The 22,344-nt window shown below is 32.1% G+C and overlaps 2 protein-coding genes across 2 annotated transcripts in view; both read right to left on the bottom strand.

Moving 5' to 3' along the window:
* Positions 1-22,344, bottom strand: part of LOC115875266 (probable G-protein coupled receptor B0563.6) — a 47,057-nt gene that overhangs the window by 13,016 nt on the left and 11,697 nt on the right. The gene's annotated exons all lie outside the window — the stretch shown is intronic.
* Positions 13,495-15,427, bottom strand: LOC115875247 (COP9 signalosome complex subunit 2-like). Its single transcript, XM_030890668.1, has 3 exons — positions 14,765-15,427; positions 14,564-14,713; positions 13,495-14,175 (listed from the first exon to the last, which is right to left on the bottom strand). The coding sequence occupies exons 1-3, from the start codon at positions 15,318-15,320 to the stop codon at positions 13,577-13,579; spliced, it is 1,305 nt and encodes a 434-aa protein (XP_030746528.1). The 5' UTR covers positions 15,321-15,427; the 3' UTR covers positions 13,495-13,576.

Here is a 22,344-nt window from a genome sequence, read left to right as displayed (position 1 = left end):
AAAAATTGAAAATTCTAAAATGCCGATAAGTGATTCCATTTTTAAACGCGATTTTTTAGTCCCTGAACTCTTTATTTTTACCGGTCGTACCACAGACAATAAAAGATAGACTAGTCATATACAGGGTGGTTCATTAGTCGTTTTTGAAGAAAATATAAAAGAAAAAGATTTATTCAATTGTTGCATGGATTAAAAAGATATATATGTATATACTAAAAATATTTTGTTGTATACAGGGTGTCCTAAAATGTTATGATAAAGTTTTAAGTTTTTTAAATCGCAAATTTACATTACCTCATACAAAATGCTATATCTCAATTATTTTAAATGCAACACCCTCTGTATATTATTTTTCATTTAGATGCAGAATTAAAAAATAAACTTTTTTTTTGTTTAAAGTTTTTCTAAATTTTAAACGGTTTTGCAATATTCGCGGTATTATACTGCAAAAAATTGCAAATTTGGAATTTTTTGAAAACATTTTTGGGAATGTTTTTAGTTAAAAAACATTATTTCTTGATAATATGGCAACATATAAATAGTAGATTAAGTTTACAATCAGAGTTGTTAAACTACACGTAGTAATTAATAAACTACATTTACTACATGTCACAAGTAGTTTTTTAAATGTCGAGTAGTAAATGTGTAGCTTATGTAACTGATGTAGTTTTTTTTAAATAACAGTGAAAACATAACCTAAAAACTTTGTTTGTTGATCAATTTAAAGAAATAAAAAATCTGTATTTTGTGAATTTGTTTCTTATTATGTGATATTTTTGATACTTATTAGTAGTTAAAAATGCTTGGAAGACGTCGATGTCTCCATACCTTGCTCCATACCTTCTGGGAAGAGGGGAATTATGAATTTGTGCCATTAGATGTAAAAAATCATATATTCTCTGGAGAATGTCTATGGAGAATTTCTCCATAAGAATTTATAGTTTATTTTGTGTTCAATGTTACTTTGTATTTCGTAGAAAATACACTTTTGTTGATGTTGTTTAACTTATACAAATATAATATAACTTCATATCGTATGATCGAAAAAAAAACGGCGTCCAGTTGGCTGGGAAATGATGATCGATAACATTTCCCATATAAATTTACATATAAAATGACAGCGATCTACATTTCATAGCCATCGTTGACGCCGTTTTTTCTCGATCATAACGGTACTTCCATGATAAGAATTTGGCTTGATTTTAGTTTAAAGTCTAAATTGTTTATGTTTTACTATATTTTTGTAGGTAGTTTTTAACGTAGTTTTTGTATAGTTTTTGTGTAGTTTTTGAAGGTAGTTTTTAAAATTTTAAAACGTAGTTAATACAAAAAACTACGCGTTGTTTTTGGCGTAGTTTTTTGCTTCATAAACTACTTAACAACCCTGTTTACAATAAAGAAAACCCAGAAAAGATTCAGTGGTTCTCAAAATTTAAGCAAAACATTTTTTTTTCGAAATTTTCAAAATAGCATAACTTGGTTATTTTGGACTTATTTGAAAAACGGTAAAGAGAAAATATGTTTCTTTTATCCAGATCTACCACCCCTTAAAATATCTACTTATTTCTGAGACACCCTGTATTGCTAATGATAATTTTATTTGTTTTTCAGTCAAATTTTGACTGTTTTCCACATGTTTAATGTTTGTCATATAATATATTTCATAAATATACTATGTACCAATAATGCCTTGGCAACCACCCCGCCTATGGTCAATTTATAAGAAAAATAAACCGTCCGAAGCTGAGAGGTCCTGATTAAACTTTTAGCGCAAAATGAAACAGGGGAAGCCGGGGCAAGTAACGAGCGGTCGGGTCATAGTAGGAGAGTGCAGGGCGATCGGTAATTCCCCCACTGAAGTCTATTCGCTCGCTCGAAAGACTCGACGAAATGAGAAAAACAAACCGAACGTTTTACGGAATTAAGCCATCAAACCGAGTGGATGTGTGTTATTTCGGATTTGCCTCTGTTAGTTTGCTGGGTACTTGATTAAAGTCTGGTTACTTTAAACATATATATTTTGTGTGGTTGTAAAAACTGGCCATGAATTCATAAACGATCTTAAAGAGTTTATTTATACCATTTTTCATCGTTATTATTTAGGCTGTATACCGTTTCTTACCTTGATTACGTTTTTTTTGTTGCATTTTATGTTTTCCATAACATTTTTTTTTTCTATCTTGTTCCATTACATTTTTAATATTACGTGTTCGGTAATATTAAATATTTGAGAGTGGTTTGACACAGTGGCGTAGCGTGAGTTAGAGTTAACGAAAAGAAAATGAAAATTCTAAAATACCGATAAGTGATTCCATTTTATCTAACGTTATAAACATATTGAAAGGGAAAAAAGTACCTGAAAATATTGTGAAAACCATCAGAAAGCTAAATATCGATAATACAACTCAAGTAAAAGCAGGGAATAATCTAACACGAGACATACCAACACAAGGAGACAGCCTTAGTCCCTTCTTATTCAATCTTTTAATGGACATCATCATAGAAAATGAATGTCGGTTATCGAATGAGACACAAAGACCTGCATCAGACCAATAGTGACATATGGCATAGAAATCCGAGAGGAAAAACAAAACCAAAAGCATGTTAAGAGTCTCGCTGAAATGAAGAACCTAAGAACTAGCGATGAGAACTATCGAATGAATTAGACTATCGAATGGTTACTGAATGAATGATTTCAACTATCGAATGGTTTTATTCGAATAAAATCATTCATTCATTTGTACCATTTTGCACACTACAGCATATGTGACCTCGCCGTGCGACTAAATAGTTATCGTTGAGCCACGACTATCGAATGCTTTTGATAAATGAAATTTAGTATTCGTTTGATTTTTGTGTGCGTCAGTGCATTATTAGTTCTTCCAAATTTTTATAACTTAGCCTTATAAATACTGTACTATTTTTGCGTTTATTAAAATATTTAAAATACTAAAATTGTAGTTTTTTTTAATTGACGATTGTGTGCCGTGTGCAGGTGGTCAAAATTTTTCCGAAAATTTGTGTGATTTTCCGTAGCCCGATCTTTCAATTATTTAATTTTATATGGTCTATTTTTTAATTGGAAATTTTGAGAAGTAGCAATTTTTAAGAGAGATGAGATGAACTTACAATTAATTTTAAAAATACATATTTGTATTTTAGATGTTTTAATAATATGAATTAGTTGAACTTAATAATCATATTTAAGTAATGTGGTTAAGTAAATGGTTATCGAACTCAACATCAACTATGGGGTCAGAAAATTAAATTGAAAGTTTTACACGTGCCAATTTAAAAAAAAAGTTAACGATGTTTGTATTTTGTTTATGCTAATTCTCTTACATGTAGTTTTTTTGCGAAGAAATATTTCATTTATTTTTTAAAGTAAATGCCAGTAAAAGTAAATATTACTTTTAAATAGTAATATAAAGTACCTAATATAAATAATTTTGATTTCTAATTTTTTATTTATATTTTCCTTCCATTACACTGCATGCTTAGAAAATTAATAAATGTTTATATTTCATGATTTTAAAATTTGTTGTTAATATAACAAATTAGTTCTGTAATTATTATTATTTAATAAACCAACGTTGCCAAAAAATTTAGAGACTATATTATTTTTAAATAGGATCTAATATAAATAATTTTGACTTTTGATATCTAATTTGTTGTTTATATTTTGCTACTACTTAAAAAAATGTTTATATTAAATGATTTTAAATTTTGTTGTTAATAGGTATAACAAATTATTACTGTTATTATTATTTATTACACCAGTCTTTGCTTAAAAACATTAAAAATCATTTTCCTACATCCAAAATAACAAGTATTATTGCAGCGTAACAACAGAATATTAATAAAAAAATGCAAAATATATAGACATACTATCCCTAACTAACTAAAACTAAACAATAATATTCTTTGCTAATATCAACTAATACCAATATATGGCAACAGCGCCCGTCATAATGTATTTTCTGTGTAAATACTAGCACCTCAATAAAAAAAATAATGTGTCCTTATCTTTAACTGACTCCGCAAAAAATCAAAGATGCCGGCTTCTTTCATAGCATTGCCACCGACCGCTGTCGGGTTTCTCGGAAAGAAACCTACGTCGCAACTAAAATCCAGTTAATATTTTATTTTAATCGATCCTGACGAATAAATGAATTTCATAAATGAATGAATTTTATAAATGAATGGTTTTTGCTGCCGAATTACTAGAATACAATACTTCAAGGCACATGACGCATCTATTCGATAATTTTTATTCGAATAGTTTTCAACGAATGTTTTCTTACTAGCTATCGAATTATTCGAATGAACTGCAACTATCGAATGTTTCGATAGTATTCATTCGATAGTTCCCACTACTACTAAGAACCATATTGGGGAAGACTAGAAGAGACAGAATTAGAAACAGAAATATCAGACAACAATGTGGAATACAGGAAGTAGTGAGATGGGGTAGGCAAAGAAAAAGACAATGGAAGAAAACAACAAACCACGCATAGCTCTTGAAGGAAGCCCATAGGTAAGAGACAGCCGAGAAGACCTCCAAAAAGATGGAAAGACAGATGGCAGTCCATCTCCCAAGAACTTCTAATGAGAGGGAACTTTAAAACTAACAGATCGACTAGATCTCAAATAACTAGTAGAAGAAGAAGAAGAAGAGATAGTCAGTTTATACAAAAAAAGTCAAAACCATACTAAGTTTATACGTTTAAAGTAACCAGACTTTAATCAAGTACCGAGCAAACTAACAGAGGCAAATCCGAAATAACACACATCCACTCGGTTTGATGGCTTAATTCCGTAAAGCGTTCGGTTTGTTTTTCTCATTTCGTCGAGTCTTTCGAGCGAGCGAATAGACTTCAGTGGGGGAATTACCGATCGCCCTGCACTCTCCTACTATTACCCGACCGCTCGTTACTTGCCCCGGCTTCCCCTGTTTCATTTCGCGCTAAAAGTTTAATCAGCATCCCGCAGCAGCTTCAGTCGTTTTATTTTTCTTATAAATTGACCATAGGCAGGGTAGTTTTCGGGACATTGTTGGTAATATATAAAAAAAACATTTTTTGGCAGAAATTATTCTGAATATAGCTTTGTTTGCATTTTTAAGATTCATCTTACGTGTTTTTATTTGTAAAAAAGCTGTGTTTGGACGTTGTTAATTCCACTATCTTTCTATATCCACACTGATCAAGATTGTAGTAAATTTACATTAATTCTTAACAGACAATTTAGATATTAGTATTTTAATAAAGCACGCTTTTAGATGTTTCAAAAAACTTTTAATAAGAGTTTAACTCTACATATATGTTTCGGCTTGTTAGGCCTTTTTCAAGAGTTTTTTAGTTTTTTAAGAACTAATCGTCTAACTACACTGTAACTATATATATATATATATATATATATATATATATATATATATATATATATATATATATATATATATATATATATATATATATATATATATATATTTGCTATGGGATTTTTTATGGGATATATTTGCTATGGGATTGAGATTATTTGATATTTTGTTAGTTAAATTAGGAATGTAGTTTAAAAGTCGATAATTGTTATTGTCTTTAGAATTAGCGGAAGAAAAGAAAATATTAATGAAAAATTTTTATTCCGCTAATTCTAAAGACAATAACAATTATCGACTTTTAAACTACATTCCTATTTTAACTAACAAAATATCAAATAATCTCAATAAAATAGGATGTAAAACTATTAACGTAAATAAAAGAAATTTAGGTCAAATTTTATTAAATAATAAAGACAAAACTAATGTCAAAAATAAGTCGGGTGTATATAGGGTGGATTGCAATGATTGTGATGCCGTGTACATAGGCCAAACAGGTAGAAATGTAGATATAAGGATTAAAGAACATGTAAAGTATATTAATAATCTCCAGCATAGTTCTGGTCTTGCAACTCATTGTATAGTAAATAATCACAAAATTAATGAAAACTCAATTAACTTACTACACAGAGAAACAAAAGGTAGACGCTTAAATTACATTGAACAGTTAGACATACTAAAATCTGTTAAAAACGAAAATAATGTTAACGACCAACAAGGATTTCTAAACACATTTTTTATTACTCCTATTGTAAACTCTCTGAACCCACCCCAATAGCAAATATATATATAGTTACAGTGTAGTTAGACGATTAGTTCTTAAAAAACTCTTGAAAAAGGCCTAACAAGCCGAAACATATATGTAGAGTTAAAGTTACTCTTATTAAAAGTTTTTTGAAACATCTAAAAGCGTGCTTTATTAAAATACTAATATTTCAACGATGTTTCAGAAGGAACCAACCACAGCTTCAGTACAATTTAGACAATTTAGAGTTTATTTTACATAAAAATAATTAGGAAGGTACTTGTATTTAAAGTAAACATTTGATTTAATAAAATCTTTTTTCACCAACAAACATGACCGAGCGCTGGCTACATAAAAAACTTTATCACCGTTACAAGGCTAATTTTTTGTGTGAAGTATCCTTTTGTGTAGCCATTGTGAAATAGTCATGTCTGCCAGCGCGATCCCGGGGCTTAAAGCGGGGGCGGCCAATCGAAAGGGTGCAATTTTGACACTAAAAATATTATAAGGTAGGTACACGAGTTATAATTGCCAAATAGCTTTTATTTTTTATTAGGAAACGTGTAAAATTGTTGACAGACATTTTTCTCGTGGCTGAAATGCCGGCAGACAACGCGAAAGAGGCATAGAATTTTGACAAAAGAAAATAATCGCATACATGCATGTCGGTTGGTGGAATGTCATGTTTATTGTTAATTAATTTAAAAAGCCGTATGCAAAAGGGCAGACAAAAAAAATCGTTATTGAAATAATAAAAAAAATACATTTATAATATAATCGTATATTATATGATTTATCTATACTTAAATGGGTGAGGCGGCCAGCGTTCTCTAAGTAAATAATAAAAAATCGCTAAAGTAATATCGCGCTTTTGATAACAGTCTGCAGCTGATTGAGCTACTATCTGTTTGTCTGCCCTTTTGCATACGGCTTTTAAAATAAATAAATATGATATTTCACCAATCGGCATGCAAATATGCCATGATTTTTTTCATTTTTCAAATTTCATTTTTTAATAATTTTTAAAATTTCATGCCTCTTTCGCGGTGTCTGTCGGCATTTTAGCGACTAGAAAAATGTCTGCCAACAATTTTCCACGATTCTTAATAATAAATAAAAACTATTTTCGCAATTATAACTCATGTATCTTATAATATTTTTAGTGTCAAAATTTCACCCTTTCGATTGGCCGCCACCGCTTTAAGCCCCGGGATCGCGCTGGCAGACATGACTATTTCATAATGGCTACACAAAAGGATACTTCACACAAAAAATTAGCCATGTAACGATGATAAGGTTTTTTATGTAGCCAGCTCTTAGACTATTATCTCTGGCGGTTAAATTTACCTAATAAATTATTCCAAAACGAAACTTTAGAGGTTGTTTGCCGAACTATTATTCACTTAAATCTTTAATTGACTAATGATTTGTCGGAGGGTCTCCGTTTGCAAGCTCCATCGGGCTAGGATTTCAGGCCCTTAGTACAGTGAAATTTCCAGAGCACGTTATAAATTGGTCCATTATTTTAAACAGAAATGATAAAATTTACATTTTTAACCAAAGTAAACCGTGATTACCCTGTACATTTAAAGTTATTTTATAGGATCTATATTATTTATAAGTCATTATTAGTATTTTTAAATAGAATTTTCTCCTATTTATTTGAACAAGTGACAAAAAAAATCTATTCGCAAAATACTATTTAAGAGCAATAAAATACAGCGGGAAAATCCAAAAAGAAATCGAATTTGAAGAAAAGTGCCCTGAAAGAGCCACAAAGAAGTCTGTGCATTTCGTAAAATCCTCCCACTTACGGCGATTGAAGTATGTTTATTTCTTTTTTTTCTTTGAACAATTTTTTTTCCTAAAAGCCAATTTTATTTTAGTGAGTACGTTTTCTTTGATGTTGAATAATATGAATCGTGTTGTTCGGGGAAATATTTCTTTGATATTAAAGGTCACTTTAACATGATTTTTTTTAATTAAAAGGCATATTATTACATAAAAAAGCTGGGAAAAATAAGACTTTTTGAACGACTACTGGTGTGTTTTATAGCGATTATTATACTGGGAAATTCAAGCAGAGATTGTGGTCTGTTTCAAGCACGTACGCCGACGCCATTAGCCTGGTCGTTTGATTTCTGGCCATTAACACGATCGCCGTGTAACCATTTTTACGTGATCGGATTAAAGCTTGACCGTTAACGACTTTAATGACACCTGTGAATTATAACTCGCTAGCGTTACATAAAAAATTAAACGCATAAAATGGGATTTAACTTCAATAAACAGGGTGGTCCGAACTGTATTCCGCAAATTTCGGCAGCATATTCTGCAGATAAAAATAAGTAAAAAAGAGCATAAAATGTATGTCTTTAAAAGCTCTGTCACGTTGGACCCCGTTTTCAAGTAAAGTTTTCGATTTTTGGCTATTTATTAACTACAAACGATGCAATTGATTGTAGTAAATTCAATTTTTTTGTAGTACTAATAATTAGCCAGAAAAAGTAAGCAATTGTGCGCAATGTAATAAAGAGAAAAAATATTGTTTTAACAAAGGTCTAAAAACCTTCAAAATCGTTTGTAGTTTTATGTAGTAGCAAAAAAATTCAATAAAAGATTCTTGGAATTAGTGAATTATAGTAAAATTTGAACATTAACATAGTTTGACATAATGTCTTTAGTTTTACCCAGAGAATAGGTACATTAAAGAAATGCTAACTTCATGTTAAAAAATGGAAACAGACGCCACCTGGTGTCGCCTGGCAGTACTAGCTAAATTGAGGGAAATTGGAGGGGCGGGGCTTAAAAGAGGGGAAATTTTAAAAAAAATATTTTTATAAGTATCACTGACTTACTGTTTAAAGTTAATAAACATATTTTATATTACTTTAATATAATTTAATGTATTAAAAAATATGTCTATTAACTTTACACAGCAAATCAATGATATTATTAAAGACTTATTATTTTCAGAGAAAATTCATAGTAAATAAATTACACATTAGTAAACAATATCATTTATTTTTTAGAGCTGCGATTTATATTACAATAATATTTAAATATATATATTTTTTAACAATGAAAAAGAATATCCCGGAACCTGAAAAGAAAGGTGATCAATTAATGACTTAAATTAGTTCAAAATACATTTTGCAAATAACTAGTGAATTGGAAAGATAAACATACTATTAAAAAGACATTTTAGTAGTATGTTATCATCTATTTACTGATAATACATAAGTATATAATAGGTAAATAACATGCATAAGGCACTATGATACAACTACCTGTATCATGATAACACACTAATATCACCAAAAATATATGCTAATTTAAATTCCTTTAATGATCTAATGAAACACTATCTAGCCTCAATGCATGCCATTCCAAAGGCAAAAAAAACTGTTATACCAAATAAATATAAGCTGAATAAAACATAAACCAAGCCAACGTGCATAAACAACCAAAAAATGCATCAAAAAATACTTTTATCAGATCATATCCTTGGATATATTATGTATTTTATATATCGCACATCCCGTTCAAAAGTTTACTAACTCAAAATAGAGAATATAGAGAACATTGTCAGGAGAAGTAAAATAAAATTTAAGTTAAGGCAGTATGCCCCTTTTGCATATTAATGGCCAAATAATATAATGTTGATTTAATAAAATTTTACTAGCATCCTTCTGAGGTATAAATCAGATTAAAAGGACATTTTTTTTGTAATAATTGTTTGTTTTGTAAACATTTTTTGAAGACAATACAGTTTTGAACGGGCTATGCGATATAAACAAGGATCTTACTATTATTTGAGGTTAGAAAGTATTTAAATAATATAAAACATAATCAAAATCATTTTTCATCATAAATTATAGAGGTACTTACGTGTTTTGATATTATTATCAGGAAATAATACGTTTAGTTAAACAGGTACGCTGCCAGGCAAGTTCTATCGGCGGGTCTTTGCAAAAGTTGAAATCTAAAAAATCAAAAATACGTTTACATCTTAGTTGTATTTACGAATAAAGTATTTGTGTTTAATTTCTGACTTACCAGTTAACTGAATAATCGCATTAAATACATCCAAATAATCCAAATGGTAATTTAATATTGTAAAAAAGCAAAATTGTTTTAAATCACTTGCTTCTTTGTTGACAAAATGGCCGCGGTACCATGATTTAAGCAATGTGAGTGACAAAGAAAGCCAATGCCTGGCAGATGTTGCTTTCTTTGTCGTTGGTCCTGGCACGTTTAAATTTGACTGTTGCCTGTTTTCCCATACAAGCGACATCCCCGTGGTTTTACCCAAACTACAAACGATTTGAAGGTTTTTAGACCATTGTTAAAACAATATTTATATCGGAGATACAGGGTGTAGAATTTTAATTTTTATTTTGATTTTTTCCAAACAATTTCTGAAGTTACGTCAATATTTGTATGCAAATTGGTGTCTGGAAGTTTTTTGACATGAGAAATTTGATTTTGATGCCAACGGCAACGCTGTGCCGGTCAAGCTTAATCATGTGACTGAAAATTTATTTGGTTTGTTCTATAGAAAATTCTTCATTTGAGAGAAATGCAAATAAAAATCTAAAGAACAAATGACAACTGGCAAATCTATTGTTCTTTCCATTTGGTAATTCAACTTATTCCAGATCCTTTGTTCATCAATAATCCATAACAAAAGTTTGACAAAAAAAAACTCTCGACTCAATGTTTGAATTCCTAGGCACATTATCTACAAAACAGTACATTGTCTTCTTCTTTTTTGTCTAAACTAAACTCTCCGAGCTCTATTTCGTTCTGTGCCCGCTTGCGGAAAGATTAATAGTTGGATTCTTTATAGAATTCGAATGGAAAGTAGATCCGCCTTCCAATTGGAAGCAGAAAAAATCGACACTAATTGAATACGTGCCCCAGAAATGAGGGCGGCGATTTTCGATAGGGAGGAAAAATGGGTGTTACAAGGAAAAAACATAGGACGCTGCGGGAAGCCCAGATGTTGTTTTTGTTCTATTTAAGGTACTGTGTTCCCCTTTTTCCATATTACATTTAGAACAGAAATAACTTTTAGGCATTTAAAAATATCATCAAATATACCGAGTGCGTCTCAAAAGCGGCTCACCCCTGTAACTTTTTTATTTTTTTTTTAGATAAAAAAACGAGATTTGGTATGTTAGTATATGACATAAATTAGGATTGATTGACGTATTCATTTGTTTTTGGTCACTTCCTGTTTCACCGGAAATGACTACAACTTTTGATTTTTAAATGTCACCCTCGGTATATTTCTACTTTATTCGATAGAAAATGACATTCTGAATAGAATGACATATTATATGTCAACTTTTGACATTTTCGCATATGGTTTATTTGAAACTATAACATGCGGTTCATAACGACAATTTGACTCGAAATACCAAGTGTGTGGTACCAAATTATTCGTAAAAAATGCTTTTTCCAAATATGCTAATAAGCCACCCTTGATCCATTTGAAAATTAATATTAAATAATTAACTCAATAACCCATTTTTAACGTGACAAATTAATAAACATGATTTATTGTATTGGAGCAGCAGAAAATACTTTTTTTTAGCAAACAAGAATTGAAGAAGACACTCTTATACTTTCGAATTTTAAGAGGACTCAAGTAAGCGGAAAATTTAGTTTAAAAACGGTTATATTTCAAAAACCACTCGGTATAGTACCGTATGATCGAATAAAATCGGCGTCAGCGATGGCTATGAAATGAAGATCGGCGTCATTTTTATGTAAATTTATATGAGAAATGTCATAGATCGTCATTTCCCAGCCAACTGGACGTAGTTTTTTTCGATCATACGGTATATGACATTATGGTATTTTTGGAATTGAAATTTAGTGGCATATCCATAGAGCTAAAAAATATATAGTATTCCATTTAACAATATATATCTTTGGTTTGAAAATACGTTTGAATCGCCCTCATGGTACAAAGAATACAAGGTATGATCGATAGCGGCTCCAATTTCGTTCAGCTCGCGCATACCACCTGTGACGTCACTAGGAAAATAATGAATAAATAAAAAATAAAGAAAGTTGACAGGAGATCTGCATTTTTGAGGTTATGGTTAAGAATTGTTTATTTTTAAGACTTTTTAGTTCGTTTAATTTAATAATTACTAAAACAAGCAGTTCCAAAAATATATTTAAAAATAATAATTATCTATTAACATGGATTTGGACGATAATAGGTAAAAATACTAAATTTATTTCTATATTCGGTATAAAATTGTTTATTAGGTTTTTAGTTTGCGATGTTTATGGTAAATAATTTTCATTTTTATTGCCTCTGAATTCACATGAGGACAGAGATGAGGATATCTATGGAAAAGTAACCACAAGAGGAATTGTTACATCATTTAAAAAATGTTGGGAAGTTTATTGTTTCCCATCGAAAAGTAGAAAATGCCAATGCAGATGAACGTATTGTAATTGTGATAGAAGTAATTCTAAGGGTGAAGTTTATTATAATTAGTGGAAGTAATACCAAGGGTGAAGTTTATTATAATTAGTGACCTGTGCTTCTTTTTATATGTAGATGTTTCTGGTTTTGAGAATAAATCGGTTGAACGACACCCAAAATTTAAAGGAAGTATTTGCATACCCAGAATATGCCCATCAAGGGTTATATAGCTCAAATTTCCTTTAATGGTAGGCAATTATTCAATGCAAATTACCTTTTTAAGTGACTGAAATATTAAATAGTTTACAATATGGTATATCACTAAAAATATATTACTTTTAGGTACAATTAGGGCCCGATACATTTAGTAGAATATTATTTTATATTAAATGAGGTATTATTAACAATCAATTTAGATTAAAAAAGGAGATTAAAAAATAACAGAATAAATAGTTCTTTTTTTTATACTACAAAAATAAACTATAGAATACAACAGTATTTAAAAAAATAAACAAAAAGTGATGTTCCAGCCGAGATTCGAACTCCGGTCTCTCGCTTCTTAGCCCGACTCCTTATGCACTGCTCCACAGTAACTTGCTTAGCGATAATTCAATGACGGTATATAAACAAAAAAAAACAGGTTTATAACAATATCTTGACGATTTGAACTGGCGCGCGGAGCGTGCTGACCAATAGCGCCTGTTATCACCTGTGACGTAGCGACCAACCTGCGCAATATCATACCTTGTATTCTTTGTACCATGAATCGCTCTGTATGTTGACAAAAATATTTTAATAATGTGCGTTACCATTGCCCCCATATTATGTAAACAAATTGAAATAAAATTCACCATCCAAAAACCTAATACAGAGCTTTTCGGAACCCTGTATGCCAAACAAAAGAAATAATCAAATCAAATTAATCATCAATTTACATTTAATAGTTTTTTATTAACAGTACAACATAGTATTCTAATTCAAATCGCATAGAAAAAATAAAAAATCAAAGGACAATTGATTCCATGATATCGGACAAATTTCCAGCCCAACGATCCAAAGCACTGTATCTACTATCCTCACACCCTTTGGTCATCCTCAACACCTTATTCACTTGATCAATCTTCCCATCAACGTGCCCATCCAGAATATACGATACCAGCAAATTCTCCACCTCTTCCTCGTCCATCCCCAACTGCTCACTGATAAAACTCAGCTTTATGTTTCGATACGGCTTGATCAGCCTCACCAACGCGTTACCACGAACACTCTTGAGCAGTTCTTCCAAGTGTTCCCGAATGAACGGATCAGCCATTAGAGATTCCTTGTTCTTCTCGAAGATTTTCACGAAATCAGAAGTCTGACTTCTTTGAAACGCTTCTATGAGTAGAGTCAAGGCTTTGATCTCGGGATCGTGAGCGTAGGGTTTGGCTTCTTGGGAGTCGAAGGGGTTGATGGCACTCTTCATGAGCATGCTGTTCAGGATGATGTACTTGAGACAGGCTAGGCGTCGTGGATTGCCCGACTCGTCGTAGTTTTTAAAGGCCTCGAAGAAATCGGTGTAGGCTTTTTCGAATTCGCCAGCTCTCAAGTGCATTTTACCTCCTACAATCGATTAAAATTATACGGGGTGTTAAAGAAATAGTATACCAAACTTCAGCTGGATGCTTCTCGATGCCACTGTGTGCCACGACTTTATGACCGACCCTGTATACTTAAATTTATTACCCGCTAATAGATAGTTAAAAACCCTATAACTTTTGTATTCAACTTTTTGCGGTACCTCCTATATTTTACCGAATAATCGACCCTTTCCATACACAAAAGCGACCCTGTATAAGAAATACTTTTGTATTTAACTAGTTGTAAATAAAAAAAAACTAAAAGATTTGAAAAATGTCTCATTTTTACACCACTTTTCAACTGAAGTTTGGTATACTATTTTTTACACCCTGTATATTAATAAATAAAATAATACTATGGGGAAACTCACCGCATTCTCTGATAACGCTCATGATCAAAGGATGTGGTACTGCTGAACGTACCCGTAAAGATTTCTCGTATAGTTCTTTTAATTTCTTGTTGTTTTTTTGTTGAGTATACATCTGAATCTCTAGAGCAAAAATCTCTAACATTTGAGTACCTAAAATATTTTTATCTATAAAACTTATTATTTTTATTTTCTTCTTTATACCTTTATGAGGATCCATATCTGTTTCTTCACACTTACAACTAGCTTTTAGCTCCTTGATAATAGCGGCCAATTTCGTGTATTCTCCCCTCTCCAAGAACACCTTTCCTAGTTTGGTGTTGGTTTTAAACCATAATCGTTCGTTTCTAGCTTTCCTCAAAGCCTCCAACGTAGTTTCATAAAATTTCTGCAGCATTTCTATATTCTTCGACGTCGAAGTATAGTCCAGAATTGAATTTATCGATTTTTCTCCATGATTTTTCGTTACAGCTCCGCTAATGTAACTCAGAAGGTCCTTATACCTGGCCATGGTTTCCGTATAGTCTCCCAGCTGAAAATGGATTTTGACAAGCTGTTTCAGGGCTTTGAAACCCCACTCTCCCTTGCTGTCTCCTTGAATGTCCAGTACTTTCTGGAAAGCGGGTATGGCGTTCTTTGGGTCGTCTTCTTTCATGGTTTTGGCGAGGTAGTACTGGTTTTCTAGGTCGACGTCTGGTTCTGAAGTACTGTCCTCGCTGTACTCGAGTCCGTACTCGGTCTCGAACATGTAATCGGTCATTTTTAGTGGGTTTTGAAAGATACTTATCAAATTTTGACAGTTATGTCATTGAAACGTAATTATGTACAGTTAAAAAAAGTTATCAAAGACAGAAGAAGTTATGTCCTAGAACCTTCCTTATATAGACTGGAAAACCCGTCAAAATCCGTTGAAAGTCAAAGACCGTTGCAAGAATATAGATAAATAGTGTTTATATTGTTCTTATGGGCACTTTCCAATCTAAACTTGTTTTATTTACCTATGTTCAATGGTTTTTTAAGTTAAACAAATTAAAATTATCTTCTAAAGCTGAATAAATAATTGGAATAACACAGGGTATTTAAAATTTTGTTTCTTGAAGGACCACACCGTCTTAAAGGCCTTGGAAACAAAAAAAAAGCTTTCTAACTTGATGATTTCTTCTCGTTTTACGAAGTCTATTGTAAAAACAACTTACTTTGACCCAGTTTTCCGTGAAATTTTCCCCTGAAATTTTTTATAGTCTTTCCTTTAATTAATTTACTCACCTCGTCAAACAGAAGTAACTTTTTATTTGTTTCAAGGATAATGCTTGGTTATAAAAGATTTCACAACAGATTAAAAAACTTTTTATATTTTTTTAACATGTTATGAGCAAATACATATAAAGAAATGTTCTTTTTTGCAAAGAATGAGTTTTTAAAATTGTAAACTAAGTTACCAATTGATTAGGGTCTTATATTTCAGGGCATAGAAACTCTCGCCAACATATACAAAGAAGCCAATGCAAGAGTAATGATATACAACACAACCCCAGAGTTCTCACTTGGCGAAGGAGTACGATAAGGGGACGCGATATCCTTAAATCTGTTTACAGCAACACTAGAAGAAATCTGCCGTCAACTGGACTGCACCAACAAAGGATTAAAAATAGATGGGGAATATCTTAACCATCTAAGATTCGCTGATGACATAGTTTTAATTGTCCAAGTAGTGTACCTTTCCTTTACATAGATGACATTTCTTGGGGCTAAGTTTCAAACCAGAGCTCGCTAGCCGCTTGAAAACTTCTTCCAAATTCTTCAGATGATCGTCAAAGGATTTCCCAACCACTATAATGTCATCCAGGTACACTAAACAGGTAGTGCAGGATAGTCCCTTTAACACAGACTCCATTAGCCTTTCAAAGATAGCTGGCGCGTTGCACAATCAAAACGGCATGACGGTAAATTGCCACAGTCCGGAGCCCACCGAGAATGCTGTCTTCTCTCTGTCTTTCGACGCCATTTTGACTTGTCAGTATCTACTCTTCAGATTTAAGGTAGAGAATATTGTCGATCCCGATAGCGTGTCTAGAGTATCGTCTATCCTCGGCAGGGGACAGCTATCCTTCTTGGTGACATTATTATTAATCTGCCAATAATCAACACAGAACCTGGTAGTACCGTCCTTCTTCTTTACTAGTACTACCGGCGATATCCACGGACTGTTAGATGGTTCGATGACAACCTCTTCTTTCATTTCTCGAAGGATTTTGTCAGATTCCTCACGTTTGGTGAGTGGAAGTCTTCTCGGATTTTGTTTGATTGGTCGTGCATCTCCGGTATCAATTTTATGTTCTACTAAATTGGTACGACCTCTCTGCCCTGCTTCTCCTTTATCAAACACATCTTGATACTTGATTATCAGGTTTCTCAATTTTCTACTATCTTAGGGAGACAATCCGTTGACATTTAGTAGCGCCTTCACCATTTTCTTCCACGTTTCGAATGATTGAGGAGACTGAACAACAGTACCATAACAGGGTTCCCTTCTTCAAGGATACATAATAGAAACTAGCGTGTACCCGCGACTTCGTTCGCGTCGAATTAATCATTTGTAATGGTGATGATAAAGCAAAGCAAGCATTTCCATTATTTCATCTCGTTGGAATTTGACTTTCGAAAAATCCGTCTGCCAAAAATAAGCTTTTTACGTCAAGCAGTTTAAGAAGAATTGTGGTTAATCAATAACCCAACTTTTTGGAGCACCCTGTATGATTTTTTAAAACATTTCAAAATATGTAAAAAACAAAATAAATTATACGTGTCCAAGCGTTTTCCCGAAAGACTAACCGTTTTTTAAATAACAAATATTGTAATATTTGAGGGGCGTTTTCACCCTCTTGGAATTTGAGATTCGAGAAACCCCTCCTTATCGAACCTCTACACCCCACAGTCAATCCGTTTGCCAAAAATCAGCTTTAAATATCAAGCAGTTTAAGCAGAATCGTGATTACTGAATGATCATATTTTCTGAAACACCCTGTATAGTTTTTTAAAAAAATTTAAAATATGTAAAACAACAAAATAAAATATACGTGTTTAAGAGTTTTTCCGAAAAACTCACCGGTTTTTAAATAAAAAAATATTTTAATATTTGAGATGTGGTTTCACCCCCTTAGATTTCGAGTTTCGAAAAATCCCTTCTTATCGAACCTCTACACTCTAAAGTCAATCCGTTTTCCAAAAATCAGCTTTTTACGTCAAGCGCTTTAAGCAGGATCGTGATTAATCAATGACCAGATTTTCCGAAACACCCTGTATACATTTTAAAAAAAATCTTAAATATATGTAAAAAAACAAAATAAAATATACGTGTTTAAGCGTTTTTTCGGAAACTTGACCGTTTTTTAAACAAAATATTGTAATATTTGAGGGGTGATTTCACCCTCTTGTAACTGGAATTTCGAAAAATCCCTTCTTATCGAACCTCTACGCCCTAGAATCAACCTGTATGCCAAAATTGAGCTTCTTACGTTGAGTGGTTTGAGCAGGATCGTGATTAATCAGTGAGTCAGTCACTTAAGGATTTTATATATTAGTATAGAAAAGTGTTGATTACTCTCATCAGTACAGTTCGGTATGGTATGTACCGGTCATGGTTCCTTGGCTCCAACAGAAAAATACTCAGAACTTTATGTAGAAGTTTACAAAAAACTGGAGTCAACAAATAGTTTGTTGCCTTCATTTTCCCTCAACTTATTTTCTCTGCGCGCTTAAATCAAACGCTTTATTTTCCTAATTCCAATAAATAAAGAAGAACTCCGCTCGTCTGATTCCTTAACTAACGAAAATATTTTTCCTTTTTTTCTTATATCCCTCATTCCTCTCCTACCTAAACCAATTTTCCTTCCATTTCTCTCTTTCTACAGATATTTTCGCGATGAAATTCCAATTTCCCTCGTTTCTAACGAGGCGCCGCGCGCGGGATTTTTCCAAATTAAAATAATTTTCCTTTCCACACCTTTCCATTGCCGATTTTCTTCCGAGGCGACGACTATCCCGAAGGAAGCGTGGGATTGATAAAGGGAAGACCGGGAAAAAATCCCTTTGCCGCTGTTTTTTTCGCCCGAGTTCAATGCAAGAAAGGTGGGTTTTTGAACCTTCTCGGACCAATCAAAAATTCCGCCAGTCTGGAGTTTATTTACACTTTTATTTTTTTCATAATTTCAGACAGTTTTACGTATAACTTTCATCAAAAGCTACTGAAATTAAAATTTGCTTTGGATAGCATTTTGGAAAAGGAGAAGAGTTGTATTAGAGGCAGCATCCTGTATTATTGTAGAGTGTAAAAGAAATAATGTATATAGTCTATAAAATGAATAACTTTGAATTTTGACCGTTATTTTTTACCAACATGGCAAATATAAAATCCCTCTATCAAAAAAGTTACTGATATTCTTTAAATTGAGTGCCTGAACGAATCAGATAGGTAACTCTTTTTACTTTCGTGAAATAGAAAAGGAAAACAATAAAACAAGTGACAGTTCTTCCTCTTCTTGCAAAAATCAACACGAAATGTCATAATTGACAAAAGTAAAATGTCATCAGCTTTTGACATTTCTAAATATTAGACCAATGCCGTCTCTAATAGAACAGCCACGGAGCGAGATTTATGACGTCACGCTAGTTAGATACTACGGATTAATAAATATGTTGAAGAATACATGGAAAACATAATTATTCCTCGTGTTTTTGGTTTGTATTTTAAAAATGATATAGTTTACATGAAATATACATAATACACAGTTAATAAATACAATATAATATATACCTATTTATTGTAATAAATACTTTGGCAAATAAAACGATGAACCATACAAATGCAGCAAATGTTTTACAATATACAAATAATGAATAGGTAGTACATAAGATAATGGGTAAAATGTAAAGTATATTTTAAATTTTGGGGTTTGAAAATCGATCTAATTTAACAAAAAACATTCAATATCTACTAATAGTGATGTATTATTATTTGCATTCACAAAATTTATTTATATAGTATAATGTTTACTGCAATTAATAAACTAATATAAACTTGTCAAATGATGACCACATATTTTTTTAAATTATTATTCTTAACACAAAAACTATCTACATTGACTATGGAGTACGATTTCAGCCATATTGTAAAACATTTGCTGCATTTGTATGGTTCATAGTTTATCTGCCAAAGTATTTATTACTATAAATAGGTATATATATTGTATTTATTAACTGTATATTATGTATATTTCATGTAGACTATATCATTTTTAAAATACACACCAAAAATACGAGGAATAATAATGTTTTCCATGTATTCTACAACATATTTATTAATCCGTAGTATCTAACTAGCGTGACGTCATAAATCTCGCTCTGAGGCTGTTCTATTAGAGACGGCATTGCGTCAGCATGGCCGCAAGTTGCTAACCTAATAAAATTAACACTAGAAAAGCCCGCGGGAACTGTCAAATTCAAAGTTATTCGTTTTACAGACTATATAACTTATAATGTGCCTCCTGAGGAAAATACAGTTCTTGAAAACCTTTACAGCTCTTAAGTGGCGTCCACACCAGATGAGCGAGCAGTAACGAGCGCGAGCAAACATTTATTCAAATTCGCTCGTGATTTCTGCTGCTCTCGAGCACATGATCAGCTTTCGTCTAGACCTAGCGATTATTTGTATGTTCGGCGTTGATCGGTGTGTGGCACTTCATGTTCATAATGTCGGAAAAAAAAATTGCTTGTGCGTATTTCATTGTATTTTATAAATTGTTGAAACGTCAAAAGAGAAACGACTGCAGAGGAGATGGTGGTACCTAACTCTTTTTAAAAATCGAGTTTCTCATGGTTGTAACAATTTACTTAACGATGTTGAAACAGAAGATTCTGGAAAATTTCAGAACTTTTGTCGAATGTCACTTACAGATGTTAATACCTTATTAGATTTAATTGACATAAAAATAACGAAAAGTGATACCAATTACCGAAAAGCAATTTCACCTAGAGAAAGGCTAGCAATAACCTTACAGGTCTTGGCGATTTTTGTACTCCTCTATTAGTTCTAAAACAACTTCATTCGGCCATTCCATTTTTGATATTCGATCGCAAACGTGGTAAACAAAATCCCGTCCAAACCGAACATGCAATAGCGCGAATTTTCTTTGATGTACTGACACGGCGTGGAACAGCGTGAGCAAGCAATCATTCGCTCGCTCGCAGAGCCGTCCACACCAGTTAAGCGTTCCCATAGAACATACCCGAATTATTGCTCGCTACTGCTCGCTCATCCGGTCTGGACGCCCCTTTACAGTCCTGATTTGGAACGTGTCTTGTAATTTTTTAGAGCATATCTGGTTTTGTAACTACGTTATTAATTGTTTCAATACACTCCATTCAAATCCCTACTAGTTACCTATCAAAAATTTCTTTGCATTTTATAATTTGGTTAATATGTATCGTAACATTTCAACGTAAAAATCTTGAAAACGAAGAGCAAAAAACCGCGATTAAAAAACCGATACAATGGCCCAAAGTGCCAGAGTGGTGCGACCCCAAATACAAAATAGAAATAAGTTAAATTATAAAAATAAACAGAATTAAAAAAATTAAAATTATATAAAAAAAGTGAAAATATAATTTTATCAGGGATGAGCGGAAATAAGCAGAGAGGCATAATGAAACAGTGTAAAAACCGGAACAGCAACCAATGACGGGCATATCAGAAGAACAAGATCTCACAAATCAGTCGAAGAAATTATAATATTCACGAATTTAGTAAATTATTTTTAATTTGTTTTTTATAATCTGTAAAGGATTGAAATTTAAAGTTATTAGAAATATTATTCCACAAATGTGGCGCTATGAAACTGAAAGATTTTTGGAAGTTAGCTGTCCGGTGTTGAGGAATTTTAAAATAATGCACTTGTCTAGTCGAATGATCATGGTCAACGTAGTGAAACAATGAGAACAAATAAGGAGGCTGCTCTGTAGTTAAAATTCGATAAATGAATGTCATTAAATGAAATTGTCGTCTGTTAGTCATGGATAAAATAGATAAATTTTTAAGATGTGGCGTTATATGATCTCTAAAAGGAATGTTAAAAGAAAACCGTAGACACGAGTTTTGAAGTATTTGGATTTTTCTAGAGAATCTAGCGTTTATGGATGTACCATAAACAACATCACCATAATCAAATAAAGATAAAATAAGTGTGTCACATAATTGATATTTAGTCTTTGATGGTATATATTTCTTAAGAGACGAAAAATTCTTCAACCGTATGTATATAGCCGCCTTTAATTTAGTAGTTATATGTGCCTGAAAAGAAAGCTTCGCATCAAAATAGACTCCAAGATTTGTCATATATTAACATACAATATGTCATCTATTAACATACAAATTTTGCAATGTGCGTTTCTTGCAATGTTTTTGAAAAATAATCAAAATATATATTATTATATACCCTTTCAAGGGCTATAACTTCCTTATGAAACATATTAGGGCATATTATATTCATAGGAACTTGTTGACTTATTTTTATCTGTATTATCACTCCATGAAGTTTGGTAAACTATTTTTTTACACCCAGTATATTACTGACTATGTTTTTGTTCTTACTATGTTTTTGAAACCTCTAGAGTAAACGTAAAAGGCTGTTTCTGGAGGGATCCGTAAAAAAATTCTCCTTCATATATCTTCGCATTTTTATATTGGATTTCCGGAAGCGATGACACCCATCAAATGAAATACTAACACT

Source organism: Sitophilus oryzae, unplaced genomic scaffold (assembly GCF_002938485.1).
Source record: "Sitophilus oryzae breed Bouriz unplaced genomic scaffold, Soryzae_2.0 scaffold_1356_pilon_pilon, whole genome shotgun sequence".
NCBI classification, from domain to species: Eukaryota; Metazoa; Arthropoda; class Insecta; order Coleoptera; family Curculionidae; genus Sitophilus; species Sitophilus oryzae.
The sequence above is the reverse complement of the archived record's forward strand: the minus strand, read 5'-3'. Positions and strand labels throughout refer to the sequence as shown.

Bases quoted from the DNA above. Each gene is read 5' to 3' on its own strand.
- LOC115875247 (XM_030890668.1), bottom strand. From the start codon at position 15,320: ATGACCGATTACATGTTCGAGACCGAGTACGGACTCGAGTACAGCGAG. The intron at 14,714-14,764 runs GTATAAAGAAGA...AAAATATTTTAG, and splicing joins AGATATGGATCCTCATAAAG to GTACTCAAATGTTAGAGATT. The intron at 14,176-14,563 runs GTGAGTTTCCCC...AATCGATTGTAG, and splicing joins GAGCGTTATCAGAGAATGCG to GAGGTAAAATGCACTTGAGA.